Source organism: Saccopteryx leptura, chromosome 2 (assembly GCF_036850995.1).
Source record: "Saccopteryx leptura isolate mSacLep1 chromosome 2, mSacLep1_pri_phased_curated, whole genome shotgun sequence".
NCBI classification, from domain to species: Eukaryota; Metazoa; Chordata; class Mammalia; order Chiroptera; family Emballonuridae; genus Saccopteryx; species Saccopteryx leptura.
The window spans coordinates 2,551,569-2,568,243 of record NC_089504.1 but is presented as its reverse complement, the minus strand read 5'-3'; the positions used below and the strand labels follow the sequence as shown (position 1 = coordinate 2,568,243).

General features: G+C 66.1%; 1 protein-coding gene across 3 annotated transcripts in view; it reads left to right on the top strand.

Moving 5' to 3' along the window:
* Nucleotides 1-16,675, top strand: part of COL5A1 (collagen type V alpha 1 chain) — a 171,986-nt gene that overhangs the window by 108,363 nt on the left and 46,948 nt on the right. For all 3 annotated transcript variants that reach the window (XM_066366730.1, XM_066366729.1, XM_066366728.1), the window contains exons 30-35: nucleotides 4,622-4,729; nucleotides 5,379-5,432; nucleotides 7,455-7,508; nucleotides 13,773-13,817; nucleotides 13,930-13,983; nucleotides 16,241-16,285. In XM_066366730.1, the coding sequence (XP_066222827.1) occupies nucleotides 4,622-4,729; nucleotides 5,379-5,432; nucleotides 7,455-7,508; nucleotides 13,773-13,817; nucleotides 13,930-13,983; nucleotides 16,241-16,285 (360 nt within the window). The remainder of the gene's footprint in view (nucleotides 1-4,621; nucleotides 4,730-5,378; nucleotides 5,433-7,454; nucleotides 7,509-13,772; nucleotides 13,818-13,929; nucleotides 13,984-16,240; nucleotides 16,286-16,675) is intronic.

The window sequence follows — 16,675 nt, the reverse complement described above, 5'->3', positions numbered from 1 at the left end:
ACCCGGTGTGAACTTCCTGGTTACTGGGATCAGTGTGGTCCCCTGCCCCCTCTGCCCTGTGTCTCGACCCTGCACCGGGGTCAGTGGGGACAGGTGCTCTGCGGGGACCCATACTCTGGGTTGTAGAGCGGTCAGCTGGCCGAAGCGAGGTGCCCGGAAAAGAGCAGAAACAGCTGCAGGAATGACCCCGTCTAACCAGGGAGCGTGGCCGCCGGCCCGAAGCCGCGGGCTGGTCACCGGCAGGGCAGTACCCTGATGAGGGTCCGGTGGGTGGTCCCCCGCCAGGTCCTGAGGGCATCGCGGCCCCCGAACATCTCTTCAGTTGTGCTGTAGCCCCCCCTTGCAGCCCCTGTGTTCTGTGACCCCCGCTGGGCTCAGGAGCACTGGCCACAACCTCGTTGTTTCTAACGAAGAACCTGCCTCAGGTTCATAGGAGGCCGGCGGGTGCTGGGGGTGGGTGCCCCCGTGACGGGTGCCCAGGAGGCCGGCGGGTGCTGGGTGGGTGCTGGGGTGGGTGCCCAGGAGGCCGGCGGGTGCTGGGGGTGGGTGTCCCCGTGACGGGTGCCCAGGAGGCCGGCGGGTGCTGGGGGTGGGTGCCCCCCGTGACGGGTGCCCAGGAGGCCGGCGGGTGCTGGGGGTGGGTGCTGGGGTGGGTGTCCCCGTGACGGGTGCCCAGGAGGCCGGCGGGTGCTGGGGGTGGGTGCCCCTGTGACGGGTGCCCAGGAGGCCGGCGGGTGCTGGGGGTGGGTGTCCCCGTGACGGGTGCCCAGGAGGCCGGCGGGTGCTGGGGGTGGGTGCCCCTGTGACGGGTGCCCAGGAGGCCGGCGGGTGCTGGGGGTGGGTGCCCCCGTGACGGGTGCCCAGGAGGCCGGCGGGTGCTGGGGGTGGGTGCCCCCGTGACGGGTGCCCAGGAGGCCGGCGGGTGCTGGGGGTGGGTGTCCCCGTGACGGGTGCCCAGGAGGCCGGCGGGTGCTGGGGGTGGGTGCCCCCGTGACGGGTGCCCAGGAGGCCGGCGGGTGCTGGGTGGGTGCTGGGGTGGGTGTCCCCGTGACGGGTGCCCAGGAGGCCGGCGGGTGCTGGGGGTGGGTGCCCCCGTGACGGGTGCCCAGGAGGCCGGCGGGTGCTGGGTGGGTGCTGGGGGTGGGTGCTGGGGGTGGGTGTCCCCGTGACGGGTGCCCAGGAGGCCGGCGGGTGCTGGGGGTGGGTGTCCCCGTGACGGGTGCCCAGGAGGCCGGCGGGTGCTGGGGGTGGGTGTCCCCGTGACGGGTGCCCAGGAGGCCGGCGGGTGCTGGGGGTGGGTGTCCCCGTGACGGGTGCCCAGGAGGCCGGCGGGTGCTGGGGTGGGTGCCCCCGTGACGGGTGCCCAGGAGGCCGGCGGGTGCTGGGTGGGTGCTGGGGTGGGTGCCCCCGTGACGGGTGCCCAGGAGGCCGGCGGGTGCTGGGTGGGTGCTGGGGTGGGTGCCCCCGTGACGGGTGCCCAGGAGGCCGGCGGGTGCTGGGGGTGGGTGCTGGGGTGGGTGCCCCCGTGACGGGTGCCCAGGAGGCCGGCGGGTGCTGGGGGTGGGTGCCCCCGTGACGGGTGCCCAGGAGGCCGGCGGGTGCTGGGGGTGGGTGCCCGTGACGGGTGCCCAGGAGGCCGGCGGGTGCTGGGGGTGGGTGTCCCCGTGACGGGTGCCCAGGAGGCCGGCGGGTGCTGGGGGGTGGGTGTCCCCGTGACGGGTGCCCAGCGGACAGCCACTGGCCGCATCCTCCCGTGGACAGGGACAGGGTGGTGATGGGAGTGACCGGAGGGAGGATTCGGCGAGTCGGCCAGCTGTCCGCTGCGGAGTGAGCACTTTGAAGCTTCCCTTTCGACTCTGGAGTGAGGCAGGAGGGAAGGAGACGTCCGTGTCACCCTGGTGGCTTCTGCCAGGCTCATACCTGGCTGTTGGCCACCGCAGTGAAGAGTCCCCCACAGGGCGGGGCGCAGGCACCTCTCAGAACCACCTGAACCACCAGAGAGCCGTGCCCTGGGCACTCGTCCTGGTCTGGGCCTCCATCCACAGGAGGGGAGATGGGAGACAGATTCATCTCACAGTTCTGTCCCCATCACACGGCTGCTAAGGACAGTTCTAGAACTTTCTCCGTGGCGGCAGGGCCGACTGCTTCCCAGGCTAAGTGGCCTCCCTCAGTTCGGGCAGATGCGAGTCCCTTGTATCCCACCTCTCTGACAACACGCGCACTTGGCGTCCGTTTTAGGAAGGTGACGTTTTCAAAAGCCACCTGCCGTTGTTGCGTGCTGCTCCTCGTGTGGACAGGGACAGGGACGGGACCCAGGACCCTGTGTCGGTCAGGGACACGTGGCATGGGGCTGTCTTCTCCCAGGGAGGACATCTGCCCAGCCCTGGGCATCTCCTCGGTGCTCAGTAAACATGCGACGTGCCTTAGGGAAAGGGCGTTTCTACCCACGGGCCAGTCAGAACTTACGCTGTCCTGTCCGTGCGGTTCCGCAGCTGGTCTTGGATCCCCGGCCGTCAGAGGAGTGGCCACCAGGCACCGAGGGCGGGCGGGCACTCAGGCTGGGCCAGGGCTCTGCTGTGGACCTGGGCAGCCCCGAGGCCGTCTCCCTTGTTTGTAACCTGGGGTGAGAGGAGGAGCCCCGTTGCCTCTGAGAAACACCCTGTGGGTCTCCTGCATGCCAGTGAATGCCCAGGGAAGTGCCCGGCCTGGAGGGCAAGGCCCGTTGGCGACCCCTCCTGGGGTTAGAGGAAAAGCAAGCACCCCCACCCCGTGCTGGGCTGTTCAGCGGCAGTGAGGAAGGACCACTTCAGAGCCCCTGATGCCGAACAGCCTTATTTCTGCCAAGAGGCACTCTGTCCAGCAGGTTCTTGGGAGCTGGGAGTGTGTAGCCTGCAGCAGTGGCGGCCAGCTCTGTGCAGGGGTGAGGGGGGTGGGAGTGTGTAGCCTGCAGCAGTGGCAGCCAGCTCTGTGCAGGGGTGGGGGGGAGTGTGTAGCCTGCAGCAGTGGCGGCCAGCTCTGTGCAGGGGTGGGGGGGTGGGAGTGTGTAGCCTGCAGCAGTGGCAGCCAGCTCTGTGCAGGGGTGGGGGGGGAGTGTGTAGCCTGCAGCAGTGGCGGCCAGCTCTGTGCAGGGGTGGGGGGGGTGGGAGTGTGTAGCCTGCAGCAGTGGCGGCCAGCTCTGTGCAGGGGTGGGGGGGGTGGGAGTGTGTAGCCTGCAGCAGTGGTAGCCAGCTCTGTGCAGGGGTGGGGGTGGGAGTGTGTAGCCTGCAGCAGTGGTAGCCAGCTCTGTGCAGGGGTGGGGGTGGGAGTGTGTAGCCTGCAGCAGTGGCAGCCAGCTCTGTGCAGGGGTGGGTGGGAGTGTGTAGCCTGCAGCAGTGGCGGCCAGCTCTGTGCAGGGGTGGGGGTGGGAGTGTGTAGCCTGCAGCAGTGGTAGCCAGCTCTGTGCAGGGGTGGGGGGGGGGGGAGTGTGTAGCCTGCAGCAGTGGCGGCCAGCTCTGTGCAGGGGTGGGGGTGGGAGTGTGTAGCCTGCAGCAGTGGCGGCCAGCTCTGTGCAGGGGTGGGTGGGAGTGTGTAGCCTGCAGCAGTGGCAGCCAGCTCTGTGCAGGGGTGGGGGGGTGGGAGTGTGTAGCCTGCAGCAGTGGCGGCCAGCTCTGTGCAGGGGTGGGGGTGGGAGTGTGTAGCCTGCAGCAGTGGTAGCCAGCTCTGTGCAGGGGTGAGGGGGGTGGGAGTGTGTAGCCTGCAGCAGTGGCGGCCAGCTCTGTGCAGGGGTGGGGGTGGGAGTGTGTAGCCTGCAGCAGTGGCAGCCAGCTCTGTGCAGGGGTGGGGGGGGTGGGAGTGTGTAGCCTGCAGCAGTGGCGGCCAGCTCTGTGCAGGGGTGGGGGGGTGGGAGTGTGTAGCCTGCAGCAGTGGCGGCCAGCTCTGTGCAGGGGTGAGGGGGGTGGGAGTGTGTAGCCTGCAGCAGTGGCGGCCAGCTCTGTGCAGGGGTGGGGGGGTGGGAGTGTGTAGCCTGCAGCAGTGGCGGCCAGCTCTGTGCAGGGGTGGGTGGGAGTGTGTAGCCTGCAGCAGTGGCAGCCAGCTCTGTGCAGGGGTGAGGGGGGTGGGAGTGTGTAGCCTGCAGCAGTGGCGGCCAGCTCTGTGCAGGGGTGGGGGGGTGGGAGTGTGTAGCCTGCAGCAGTGGCGGCCAGCTCTGTGCAGGGGTGAGGGGGGTGGGAGTGTGTAGCCTGCAGCAGTGGCGGCCAGCTCTGTGCAGGGGTGGGTGGGAGTGTGTAGCCTGCAGCAGTGGCAGCCAGCTCTGTGCAGGGGTGAGGGGGGTGGGAGTGTGTAGCCTGCAGCAGTGGCGGCCAGCTCTGTGCAGGGGTGGGGGGGAAGTGTGTAGCCTGCAGCAGTGGCGGGCAGCTTTGTGCAGGGGTGGGGGTGGGGGGGCCCAGGGGGGGCCCCTCGAGGTCTTCTCAGCAACACGAGGAGGCTGCATCTGCTTTAGGGAGCCTGTCGGGCCGAGCCGGCCAAGTGGCTCTCACAAGAGGCCTGGGATCCAGCCCCTCACGCCCCGAACGGTGGTGTGAGTCGTGTGGTGGGAGGTGGGCACGGCGGGGGTCTCCCTCACCTTCTCTTTCCTGACTTGCAGGGGGAGATCGGCCCACCTGGTCCCAGAGGGGAAGATGGCCCCGAAGGCCCGAAGGGTCGTGGAGGTCCGAACGGCGACCCTGGCCCTCTGGGGCCCTCCGGGGAGAAGGTACGGGACACCGGGTCCTCGACCCCTTCCTGGGGACAGGCCTTTGACCCTGGTGACCTTGAACGTCCAGGCTGAGGACGCGGCTGAGCTGAGCCCCGTTTTCCTGGGGTGCTGAGGTCCCCAACACGAGCTCTGGTCCCTTTTATTTTATCCTGACACACTTGCCATCCGCCGCCCCAAGCGAGTTTGTTGACAGATCAGTCCCTCTCTGGTCCTGAGTTCAGTCCTGAGCACATTGCCAGCCCCCTGGAAGAGCTCCTTCCTCCCGGAGCTACAGAAACTCGGGGGGTCTGAGCCCAGCAGCCCCACGCCTCTCCGCACGAGCGTTCTGGCAGCTGCCCCCCCCCACGAGTCCTGGCACTGGAATGGGCCCCCTCCTGCCACGAGGCTGGGAATGTTCTACAAAACAGCGCCCTGGGATCTCGCCTTTGGGTACAGACAGGCCTCTCTGCCTTCAGCCCTGTTTGGTCCAGCAGTGGCTTGATTCCTTCTGGGGAGGGGGGCGCGGTGTCTTTCCTTTAAATCAGGGCCGGGGTTGTGGGACAGAGACCATCCCAGGCAGACGGGCAGGGGCTCCTGTGACGACCGGGCTCCTTGGATCGGGAAACCCCGTACCAGCCTCGTAACGCAATGCCTTTTGTCTCCCCAGGGAAAACTCGGAGTCCCAGGGTTGCCGGGTTACCCAGGAAGACAGGGGCCGAAGGTAACTTATCGCAGACGCACCCCCAGCCCCCTCCCTGCCCTGTGTGCTGTCACCATTTGCCATCTCTCGGGTGGGCAGTTAGGGACCTTGGTCACAGGTGTCCCCACACCCAGAACTCGTGATTGAAACCGTCCCAGCTCTGCCCCATCCCCCCCCCCCCCCACACACACACCCCAACGGAGATTTGAAGGTTACTTGCTTGTAACTGGGTATTAAGGCAACAAAACCTTTCTCACAGGAAGTCGTGTTCTGCTTTGGTGGAACGGCTCCTTAAGGCGTTGGAAATCCTTTAAGACATTATTTTCTTTGCAAACCTCTCCCTTTATTCTTCCTGGTTCTTCCTTAAGAAGTGACTGGCACGGGCACCAGCACCGGCGCCGGAGACTGTAGTTAACCTCACAGGAGAGTCCTGTGCGACTCCGCCTTCCCGGTGCCAGGCGGTGCGGGCTCACGCTCTCGGTCCTGTTACCAGAGGGCGGCGGGGGCCGGCGACCTTGAGGCGCTTCCGTCCTGGACTAAGAAATAGCCCCCACCCCAGTCCTTCTGTGGGAACTCATGTCCATGCTCGGGGCCGGCTCGCTGAGAAGCAGGAGTTTGTTTAGTGTCTGAGGTGGGACGGTGAACGCTCTGTGATGTGGCCGCCACCAGCGGTGACACCTGCCGCTGGTGGATGCGTTTTCTCTTCGGGGAGGAGAGGACAGGGGTTTGGGAGAGGTGGGGCCGTATGGCTGTGTTCAGGCAGCTTTATGGAAAGACTGGCGGGCGGTCCTTGGAAGCGGCTTGGCAGTTTGGGATGTCCTTGGGCAGTGACGTAGCTGGGTGCTCACGCCCAGTGACCCATCTCCTGAACTGGACACTGGGAAGCCTGTGCCCGCCCCCCGGGGCTTCCTCGCTCTGTCTCCTGTCCAGGTGGACATGTGGGTGGTGGGTTGGCCAAGCTCAAGTCCCGTGAGACGTGTGAGGTTTGGAAGTGAGCACATGGTCAGGTGAGAGTGTTGACCACTCAGAGAGGAGAGCCCTCTGAAGATAAGCACCTCCGGAGACAGTGTCACCGAGGAGACGTTTACGTATTTGCTGAATCGAAGCCCTCAGGTCCAGCTTCTGTCCATGTGCACCTTGCAGAGCTTAGGGTACACTAGCTGGACGCAGGCAGCGCAGGAATTTGCATGCGTTGCAGACCTCACGAGCGGCTGCGCTTTTGTGAGAGGTATTTCAAGGAAGGGGACCGAGCACAACAATGTGTGCAGTAAGCAGAGTCCTGAGTGCGAGACTCATACACCGTCTCCTTTCATCCTAGTGGTGTGTGCTCCCCTTGCCCCGTGGAGACGTGGCTGAGAGAGGAGGGTGTGGAGGGGGGAGAAAAGGGAACGTGGCAAAGACTCAGGTTGGGTTTCTAGACTTGGAGTCTTTGAGATGCTCAGGAAATACTGATGAAGTGGATGGTGGGTGGTGGGTGGTGGGTGGATGGATGGATGGTGGATGGATGGATGATGGATGGAGGGATGGATGGGTGGATGGTAGATGGATGGTGGATGGATGGATGGATGAAGGGTGGATGGACGGATGGGTGATGGATGGGTGGGTGGATGGATGGATGGATGGATAGATGGTGGATGGATGGATGGATGGGTGGTAGATGGATGGATGGTGGATGGATGGTGGACGGATGGATGGGTGGGTGGATGGATGGATGGATGGATAGGTGGTGGATGGATGGATGGATGGGTGATGGATGGTGGATGGATGGTGGATGGATGGATGGATGGATGGATGATGGATGGATGGTAGGTGGATGGTGGATGGATGGATGGATGGATGAAGGGTGGATGGATGCTGGATGGATGGTGGATGGTGGATGGATGGATGGATGGTGGATGGATGGAGGGATGGATGATGGTGGGTGATGGAAGGTGGGTAGAGTTGTTCAGATCTGTGGACCTGACAGCCCTTCCCTGGCCGGCTCACACAGCAGAGCTCGTCCGCTGGCCCAGCCCTCATGCTCTCTCCTTTCCTCTCTCCCAGGGTTCTATTGGGTTTCCTGGATTTCCTGGTGCCAACGGAGAGAAGGGAGGCAGGGTAAGTGATCCTGGCCCTGGGTCAGGCGTCTTGTTCTGCTGCCCTGAGGTTACGGGTGTCTGCTCCGGGGCGAGGTTGATTTCTCTCCAGGGCTGACCTCAAGCTGGCTGGTGGCGGCCACACTGCGCGAGGGTAGCTCCTCCCGGGCTGGCGTGGACGCAGCGGGAGGGCCGCTGGCGGGGGTGGGGGGACAGCTGACTGAGGAAGCACAGCTCCCTCAATAACCCGCCGTCCGGCAGCCCCTGCAGGACGCCCGTGAGCCCAGGCTCCTCTTTCTACTGAGTGACTTTTCCTCCGAGCTACTTTTAAAAGGCAGAAAAGAAAGGAGTTTCCTTTCATTAGCTTGCTGACACCACGAGTCCAAACCAAAGAGACATCCTGCCTCTATTCTCAAGAGCCACTGCCGGGCACCCTCTAGGCGCTGGTTCCCTTTGGTGTCACCGGGAACAAGGGCGCTCAGAGGGCAGGGTCGAAGGACCCGGCTGAGCGTGGTGCGGGCGGTGACGGGTCGACGCCCCGGGATTCACAGCCGCCCCCATGGGGCTCGGGGAGGTTTGCCGCCTGACTAAAGGCATCAGCTGTGTTTCAAGCATCCTCCCCGACAATTCAAACTGGGAACCTTGGAGTCTGGGTGAGGGGAACCATGGGGAAGGGGAGGAAGAACAGAAGCCGCTCACAGCCTCGGTGCTGGAGCCCGAACCCTGCCCAGGGGGAGGGCAGCCCCCTCAGGCTGGCCGCCGAGGGGACCAGGACAGTGGGCTCCAAGGTGGGAAGGATAGACGCTCGTCCGGCCTCCTGCACCCGCGTGCAGATGGGGCCACCGCCCTCACCCCTGTCAGATTCCCCGGGGCCTCCTGCACCCGCGTGCAGACGGGGCCACCGCCCTCACCCCTGTCGGATTCCCCGGGGCCTCCTGCACCCACGTGCAGACAGAGCCACCGCCCTCACCCCTGTCGGATTCCCCGGGGCCTCCTGCACCCGCGGGCAGATGGGGCCACCGCCCTCACCCCTGTCGGATTCCCCGGGGCCTCCTGCACCCGCATGCAGATGGGGCCACCGCCCTCACCCCTGTCGGACTCCCTGGGCCTCCTGCACCCTGTGTGCTGATGGGGCCACCGCCCTCACCCCTGTCGGTTTCCCCGGGGCCTCCTGCACCCTGTGTGCTGATGGGGCCACCGCCCTCACCCCTGTCGGATTCCCCGGGGCCTCCTGCACCCGCGTGCAGATGGGGCCACCGCCCTCACCCCTGTCGGATTCCCCGGGGCCTCCTGCACCTGCGTGCAGACGGGGCCACCGCCCTCACCCCTGTCGGATTCCCCGGGGCCTCCTGCACCCGCGTGCAGATGGGGCCACCGCCCTCACCCCTGTCGGATTCCCCGGGGCCTCCTGCACCCGCGTGCAGATGGGGCCACCGCCCTCACCCCTGTCGGACTCCCCTGAGGCCTCCTGCACCCGCGTGCAGATGGAGCCACCGCCCTCACCCCTGTCGGATTCCCCGGGGCCTCCTGCACCCGCGTGCAGATGGGGCCACCGCCCTCACCCCTGTCGGATTCCCCGGGGCCTCCTGCACCCGCGTGCAGATGGGGCCACCGCCCTCACCCCTGTCGAATGCCCCCGAGGCCTCCTGCACCCTGTGTGCTGATGGGGCCACCGCCCTCACCCCTGTCGGTTTCCCCGGGGCCTCCTGCACCCTGTGTGCTGATGGGGCCACCGCCCTCACCCCTGTCAGACTCCCCCGGGGCCTCCTGCACCCGCGTGCAGATGGGGCCACCGCCCCTCACCCCTGTCGGACTCCCCGGGGCCTCCTGCACCCGCGTGCAGATGGGGCCACCGCCCTCACCCCTGTCGGATTCCCCGGGGCCTCCTGCACCCGCGTGCAGATGGGGCCACCGCCCTCACCCCTGTCGAATGCCCCCGAGGCCTCCTGCACCCTGTGTGCTGATGGGGCCACCGCCCTCACCCCTGTCAGACTCCCCCGGGGCCTCCTGCACCCGCGTGCAGATGGGGCCACCGCCCCTCACCCCTGTCGGACTCCCCGGGGCCTCCTGCACCCGCGTGCAGATGGGGCCACCGCCCTCACCCCTGTCGGATTCCCCGGGCCTCCTGCACCCGTGTGCAGATGGGGCCACCGCCCCTCACCCCTGTCGGATTCCCCGGGCCTCCTGCACCCGTGTGCAGATGGAGCCACCGCCCTCACCCCTGTCAGATTCCCCGGGGCCTCCTGCACCCACGTGCAGATGGAGCCACCGCCCTCACCCCTGTCAGATTCCCCGGGGCCTCCTGCTCAGGGGCCAGCGCAGCCAGACGCACACGGGCAGTCTGCTGACGCCCGGGGGCGGCTCTCTTGACGATGTCGCTCGCTGTCTTAGTCCGAGCTTGGAAAATGAGAAAGAATGGGGATCTATCGAGTGGGCTGCCCTGCCCAATTTCCCAGAGGTCTGCCGGGGGCCGGCACCAGACTGTCCTTGGTGAGGGCCCATCCTCCGGGGTCCCCCGAGAGCCCCCTGGGATGCAGGTTCGTCCTCTGAGCCTCGAGGAACTAGTGTCCCCCCCTCCCCCATGTCATGGATGTCACTGCCCTCTTCTTGCCCCTGGCTTTGGGTTCCGCGTGAAGCCTGCTCACTCCACTCCCTTGTAGAGCAAAGGCTTCCCCTGCAATGTTTCAGGCACTGGGGACCCTGCCATCCAGAGAGGACACCCAGTGACCCGCGCTCATGAGTGGTGGGCAGGAGGGAGGAGGACAGGGTTGAATCAAGAGTGTTTTCACAGGAGCCAGAGCCTAACCGCGGCAGTCAGGGAAGGCTTCCTGGGGGCGGTGACATCCTGTAGGACCTGAAGGAGAGAGAGAAAGAAGCTGGACAGCGGAGGGAGGGAGGGCAGGCAGGGGAGGTCAGGGGAGGAGAAAGCAGGCACGTCGCTAGACCCTGCCAACCAAGTCCTAGGCTGGCGATGGGACTCCCCAGAGGGGACAGTGAGGCCGCAGAGCCTGGCAGGGGCGGCACACTCCTTGGTGGCCTTTGTCCCGGAACGACACAGGAGGTTTGTGCAGTAGCTCCGGTCCCTGTGCTGGGCGAGGTTGACCGGCAGCACGCGGCCATCTCCAGAGGCTCTCTGCGGGTCCTCCGGGATATTCCCGTCACATGGGTGCTTCCCGTGCTAGGACGCAGGCCTGGCCCGCGGCGTGGGCGCACCTGTGCATCTGCCGCCTGTCTGCGGGACGCCGTGAGCCGGCCGGTGCCCTCACGTTGGGTTGGCCTCGGGCTGGCTTCTGCCAGAATGCAGGGTCCGGGATGGCCGACTGGGTGGCAGACACCCAGGGCCTGAGCGTCCCCTCATAGGTGGTGTAACAGGAGCCACGTGGTGGCTCGTCGCGGTCCTGGGCCACGCAGGGGCCCCCTGTGGCCCTCACCCGGGCAGTGCCAGCCCCTGTACAGTCCCCTCGGCAACCCGGGCGCTTCTCCCACCTGCACCTGGCTTCTCGTCCGGAGCAAGGCCACCCCTGGGGCTCCGTGTCCCCCGTGCCCTGGCTCCTCGTCCGGAGCAAGGCCACCCCTGGGGCTCCGTGTCCCCCGTGCCCTGGCTTCTCGTCCGGAGCAAGGCCACCTCTGGGGCTCCGTGTCCCCCGTGCCCTGGCCTCTCGTCCGGAGCAAGGCCACCCCTGGGGCTCCGTGTCCCCCGTGCCCTGGCCTCTCGTCCGGAGCAAGGCCACCCCTGGGGCTCCGTGTCCCCCGTGCCCTGGCCTCTCGTCCGGAGCAAGGCCACCCCTGGGGCTCCGTGTCCCCCGTGCCCTGGCCTCTCGTCCGGAGCAAGGCCACCTCTGGGGCTCCGTGTCCCCCGTGCCCTGGCTTCTCGTCCGGAGCAAGGTCACCTCTGGGGCTCCGTGTCCCCCGTGCCCTGGCCTCTCGTCCGGAGCAAGGCCATCTCTGGGGCTCCGTGTCCCCCGTGCCCTGGCTTCTCGTCCGGAGCAAGGCCACCTCTGGGGCTCCGTGTCCCCCGTGCCCTGGCCTCTCGTCCGGAGCAAGGCCATCTCTGGGGCTCCGTGTCCCCCGTGCCCTGGCTCCTCGTCCGGAGCAAGGCCACCTCTGGGGCTCCGTGTCCCCCGTGCCCTGGCTCCTCGTCCGGAGCAAGGCCACCCCTGGGGCTCCGTGTCCCCCGTGCCCTGGCTCCTCGTCCGGAGCAAGGCCACCCCTGGGGCTCCGTGTCCCCCGTGCCCTGGCTCCTCGTCCGGAGCAAGGCCACCCCTGGGGCTCCGTGTCCCCCGTGCCCTGGCTCCTCGTCCGGAGCAAGGCCACCCCTGGGGCTCCGTGTCCCCCGTGCCCTGGCTCCTCGTCCGGAGCAAGGCCACCCCTGGGGCTCCGTGTCCCCCGTGCCCTGGCTCCTCGTCCGGAGCAAGGCCACCCCTGGGGCTCCGTGTCCCCCGTGCCCTGGCCTCTCGTCCGGAGCAAGGCCATCTCTGGGGCTCCGTGTCCCCCGTGCCCTGGCTCCTCGTCCGGAGCAAGGCCACCTCTGGGGCTCCGTGTCCCCTGTGCGCAGACATGAGGACTGGCCCTCACAGGCAGCGCGTAAGGAGGAGGAGACCGTGGGTCAGGGCACTTTGCTCAACAGCGGCGTCGCCCCCGGGACCCGGAACTCTTCGGTTTGGGCTAGTTTACAGGGAAGAGTGCGGAGGAAGCCGTCATCCGGGAGGCCCGGGCAGGAGCCACGGCTCAGACCATCTCTCCCTCCCCGGGCTTTGCGCACAGCCAGCGTAGGTAGGAACCGTGAGCTGCTCACGCCGCAAGATGAAACCAATCTGGATCACGGCGGCACCAGCTTAGGGTTTTGAGAAGTCTTGGGGTTTTGGTGGACGGCAAGAGCCGTGCTCACCCACCACGGCCGGTAGTGGGGCGGGGGTCACAGGGTCGATCCCAATGTCGCCGCCGGTGAAGTCTGCCCAGCGACAGAGCAGGTGGTGTCACTCATTTTTCTACACTGACATTTATCTGAATCTGGAGGACCTCGTGCAGTATAACCAAAGCTGGCGAAACCAGAGCGCGCTGTTCAACAGCCACACACACACACAGTGACCTCATCGGCACAGTTTTAGTCAGTTTGTTGCAAAACGGGCAGAGGGAGCAGCTTGATTCTGTTCTGGAGCCCGTGCAAGGAAGGTGGGGAGAGGTGGACATGCGGGCTTTCAGTCCTGACTTCTGCTGCTGCACTTACCAGCCTTTACTTTGTTGCTTCAGGGGGAAAAGAAAAAGAAACAGCGCTGCTGTTTCTGCCGTTCGGAAAAGGCAAACCCATCACTGAGGGGGGGGGAGAGGGGGGGAGGGAGAGGGGGAGAGAGAGAGAGAGGAGGGAGAGAGAGAGAGAGAGGGCGCCTCGCTTCCGTTAGGGGAGCCGCGAATGACCTCCCCCCTCCCTCCCCCAGAGGAGGATTTATGTATTAAATTGTGCATTTGCTGGTCTGCAGAACCTGTTGAAAATGTAATGGCTAATATGGTTAACGGGAGCCCAGGTAAATTATGTATGATGGGGTTGACCCTCTTCTCTTCCCTTGATATCATGATTCACCACCCCTGGAGAGAGAGACAGAGACAGAGACAGACAAAAAGGGAGGGGGGAGGGCAGAGGTGCAGATGCTCCGAGGAGGGAAGCCAGACAACAGCTGCGGTAAGCATCCATCAGACCCCGGGGAAAAAATTGGATCTGGGTGAGTAGTGTGTGTGCGGGACACGGAGCCCTGCGCGCTGGAGGTGCAGTGGAATCCTCCGTGGAAGTCTCGGTGGGAACAGAGAGGAGGTGTGTGTGCGGGACACGGAGCCCTGCGCGCTGGAGGTGCAGTGGAATCCTCCGTGGAAGTCTCGGTGGGAACAGAGAGGAGGTGTGTGTGCGGGACACGGAGCCCTGTGCGCTGGAGGTGCAGTGGAAGTCTCGGTGGGAGCAGAGAGGAGGTGTGTGGGGAGACAGCGGTGTTAGGGTTGCTCGCTGGTCTCCGAGCTGCAAGCACTGGCTCGATTAGTCTTTTGTTTCTTCGCTCTCTCCTCTCCGAGCCTCCGATAACTGGGAAATGGCCCTGACGGTTTCTGGCTCCGCGGTTCCTCTGCTGTCTTCCCGAATCCAGCATGGACCTGCCTGGCCTCGGCCACCGGGCATTTACAGGAGGGGTCTTTCTTGCATTCGTTGTGATTTGGGGCCCTCACTCCATAAACCAGAGAGTGGCCACCACCCAGGCAGTGGACAGGCCAGTGGCTGAGCTACCTCCTCCTATTCTGATTCTAGGGCACACCTGGGAAGCCCGGACCACGGGGGCAACGAGGCCCGACGGTAACCACCCTTTGGGTCGAGGGTGTACCAGAAGTGGGGGGCGGGCCGGAGGCTGGGGAAGGTGGTCCTGAGTTTGAGCTGACATTTTTTTTCTCTCCCACCGTCTGTCCAGGGTCCGCGGGGTGAAAGAGGACCTCGGGGCATCACTGGCAAGCCTGGCCCCAAGGTATGCTTCCCGTCTCCTGCTGCAGGGGGTGGGGGTGGGGGGCCCAGGTGTGATGCTTCGGGGGGGGGGGGGCAGCGCCCTTTTCATGTGACACAAAAGGCAGAGGGAGGTTTTCCCGGGAATATTTGAGGAGCTGGTCACCTCCCACAGCCTGTGGATGAGTTAGGCCGGATGGAATTGTGTGGCCGTGGCCAGGCAGGGACAGGGAGAGGACGGGGCCATCCGGTGGTGCAGCCCCAGGGCCCTGGGCGGCCAGGCTCAGCTGGGCTGTGGACAGATGCCCGTCCGGCTCGGGGGGTGGGGTGGGGGGTGAGACTCAGGTCTTGGAAAGAGGTTTCAAAGCTGCAGAGAGATCTGGGCCAGAACTGTAAAGGAGTTCTCTTGGCCGCGGGCGAGAGTCTGAGCCGTCTCTACCCCCCCTGCCGAGGGGCGTGGACACCACCTCCGGTTGTCAGGCTGTAAGTGACCTCAGCCAAGCGGGCCCTCTGGCCTGGCCTGGACACAGTCCCCGGACACATTCCGTCTCCGAGGAGATGGGCCTCCCGTTTGGCCAGGGTGCAGACCAGGCCTGCCCTTCCGTAGCTGGACCCAGCCCCTGGGAGGCTGCAGTGTGTCCGTCCATCCGTGATAAGCTGTAAACCCGGGAGAGCTGCTGACCTCACCGAGCAGCTGCAGTCGCCTGTCGGGCGGGCCCTGAGACAGACAGACAGACCCCCGCGTCCTGTCTCCTCCGGGGTCTGGCTGCCGGGCCCTCAGACAGACAGACAGACCCCCGCGTCCTGTCTCCTCCGGGGTTTTGCTGCCGGGCCCTGAGACAGACAGACAGACAGACCCCCGCGTCCTGTCTCCTCCGGGGTTTTGCTGCCGGGCCCTCAGACAGACAGACAGACAGACAGACCCCCGCGTCCTGTCTCCTCCGGGGTTTTGCTGCCGGGCCCTGAGACAGACAGACAGACCCCCGCGTCCTGTCTCCTCCGGGGTCTTGCTGCCGGGCCCTGAGACAGACAGACAGACCCCCGCGTCCTGTCTCCTCCGGGGTTTTGCTGCCGGGCCCTGAGACAGACAGACAGACCCCCGCGTCCTGTCTCCTCCGGGGTTTTGCTGCCGGGCCCTCAGACAGACAGACAGACAGACCCCCGCATCCTGTCTCCTCCGGGGTTTTGCTGCCGGGCCCTGAGACAGACAGACAGACAGACCCCCGCGTCCTGTCTCCTCCGGGGTCTGGCTGCCGGGCCCTGAGACAGACAGACAGACAGACAGACCCCCGCGTCCTGTCTCCTCCGGGGTCTTGCTGCCGGGCCCTCAGACAGACAGACAGACAGACCCCCGCGTCCTGTCTCCTCCGGGGTTTTGCTGCCGGGCCCTGAGACAGACAGACAGACCCCCGCGTCCTGTCTCCTCCGGGGTCTTGCTGCCGGGCCGAGACAGACAGACAGACAGACCCCCGCGTCTTGTCTCCTCCGGGGTCTTGCTGCCGGGTCCTGAGACAGACAGACAGACCCCCGCGTCCTGTCTCCTCCGGGGTTTTGCTGCCGGGTCCTCAGACAGACAGACAGACAGACCCCCGCGTCCTGTCTCCTCCGGGGTCTGGCTGCCGGGCCCTGAGACAGACAGACAGACAGACCCCCGCGTCCTGTCTCCTCCGGGGTCTTGCTGCCGGGCCCTGAGACAGACAGACAGACAGACCCCCGTGTCCTGTCTCCTCCGGGGTTTTGCTGCCGGGCCCTGAGACAGACAGACAGACCCCCGTGTCCTGTCTCCTCCGGGGTTTTGCTGCCGGGTCCTGAGACAGACAGACAGACCCCCGCGTCCTGTCTTCTCCGGGGTCTTGCTGCCGGGCCCTGAGACAGACAGACAGACCCCCGCGTCCTGTCTCCTCCGGGGTCTTGCTGCCGGGCCCTGAGACAGACAGACAGACAGACAGACCCCCGCGTCCTGTCTCCTCCGGGGTCTTGCTGCCGTTCTGGGGTGGAGCGTGGCCCTTGTCCCACAGCAGGAGGCTGTCCCCACCCCCCACCCCCGCCTGGGGGATGTCACAGCCCTGTTCTTAGCCGCTCATGGTCAACCCTGTGTGTAGAGTGGGGACAGGTGACCTCTGGGAGCCACAGACCAGTGCCTAGCGCCCTGCTCCGTGCTGAGAAGGGGGGACCGGCCGCGGGGCACCAGGGCCGAGTGTGACGCCGAGGTGATGTCCTGGCCAGTCTCCCGTCAGGAACAATAGCCACAGCAGGCTCTTCTCGCTCTCTCTGTCCCCTAGGGCAACTCCGGAGGCGATGGCCCTGCCGGCCCTCCAGGTGAACGGGTGAGCGCCCGCCACTTTCCTGTGGGGTGGGCCAGGGGGAGGGACAGTACTGGGGGGCGGGTCTTCCTGAAGTCCAGCAGGAGAGGGCAGGGGCCACCCCCCGGGGTCAGGTGTTCTTGGAGGATGACCGCCGGTCCACCCGGCCTGGGTCCTGGGGCTGGGGGGTGGCTGGGACGCTGGGAAACTGGGTCCTCGGCCCCAGGCTGCCCGGAAGAGCTTGCCCCGTGACCTGGCCCCCCGTTCCCTGACTGGACCTCCGCTTTCACTCGGTGAGGGAGGGGGCTGGAATCCGTGCAGCAGAGGCCCCGGGGAGGGCGAGGAGCTGGGGCCTGTGCCCGAGAAGAACTCAGGAAGACCCGGTGGGTGCTGCCGACCCCACACCCTGGCAAA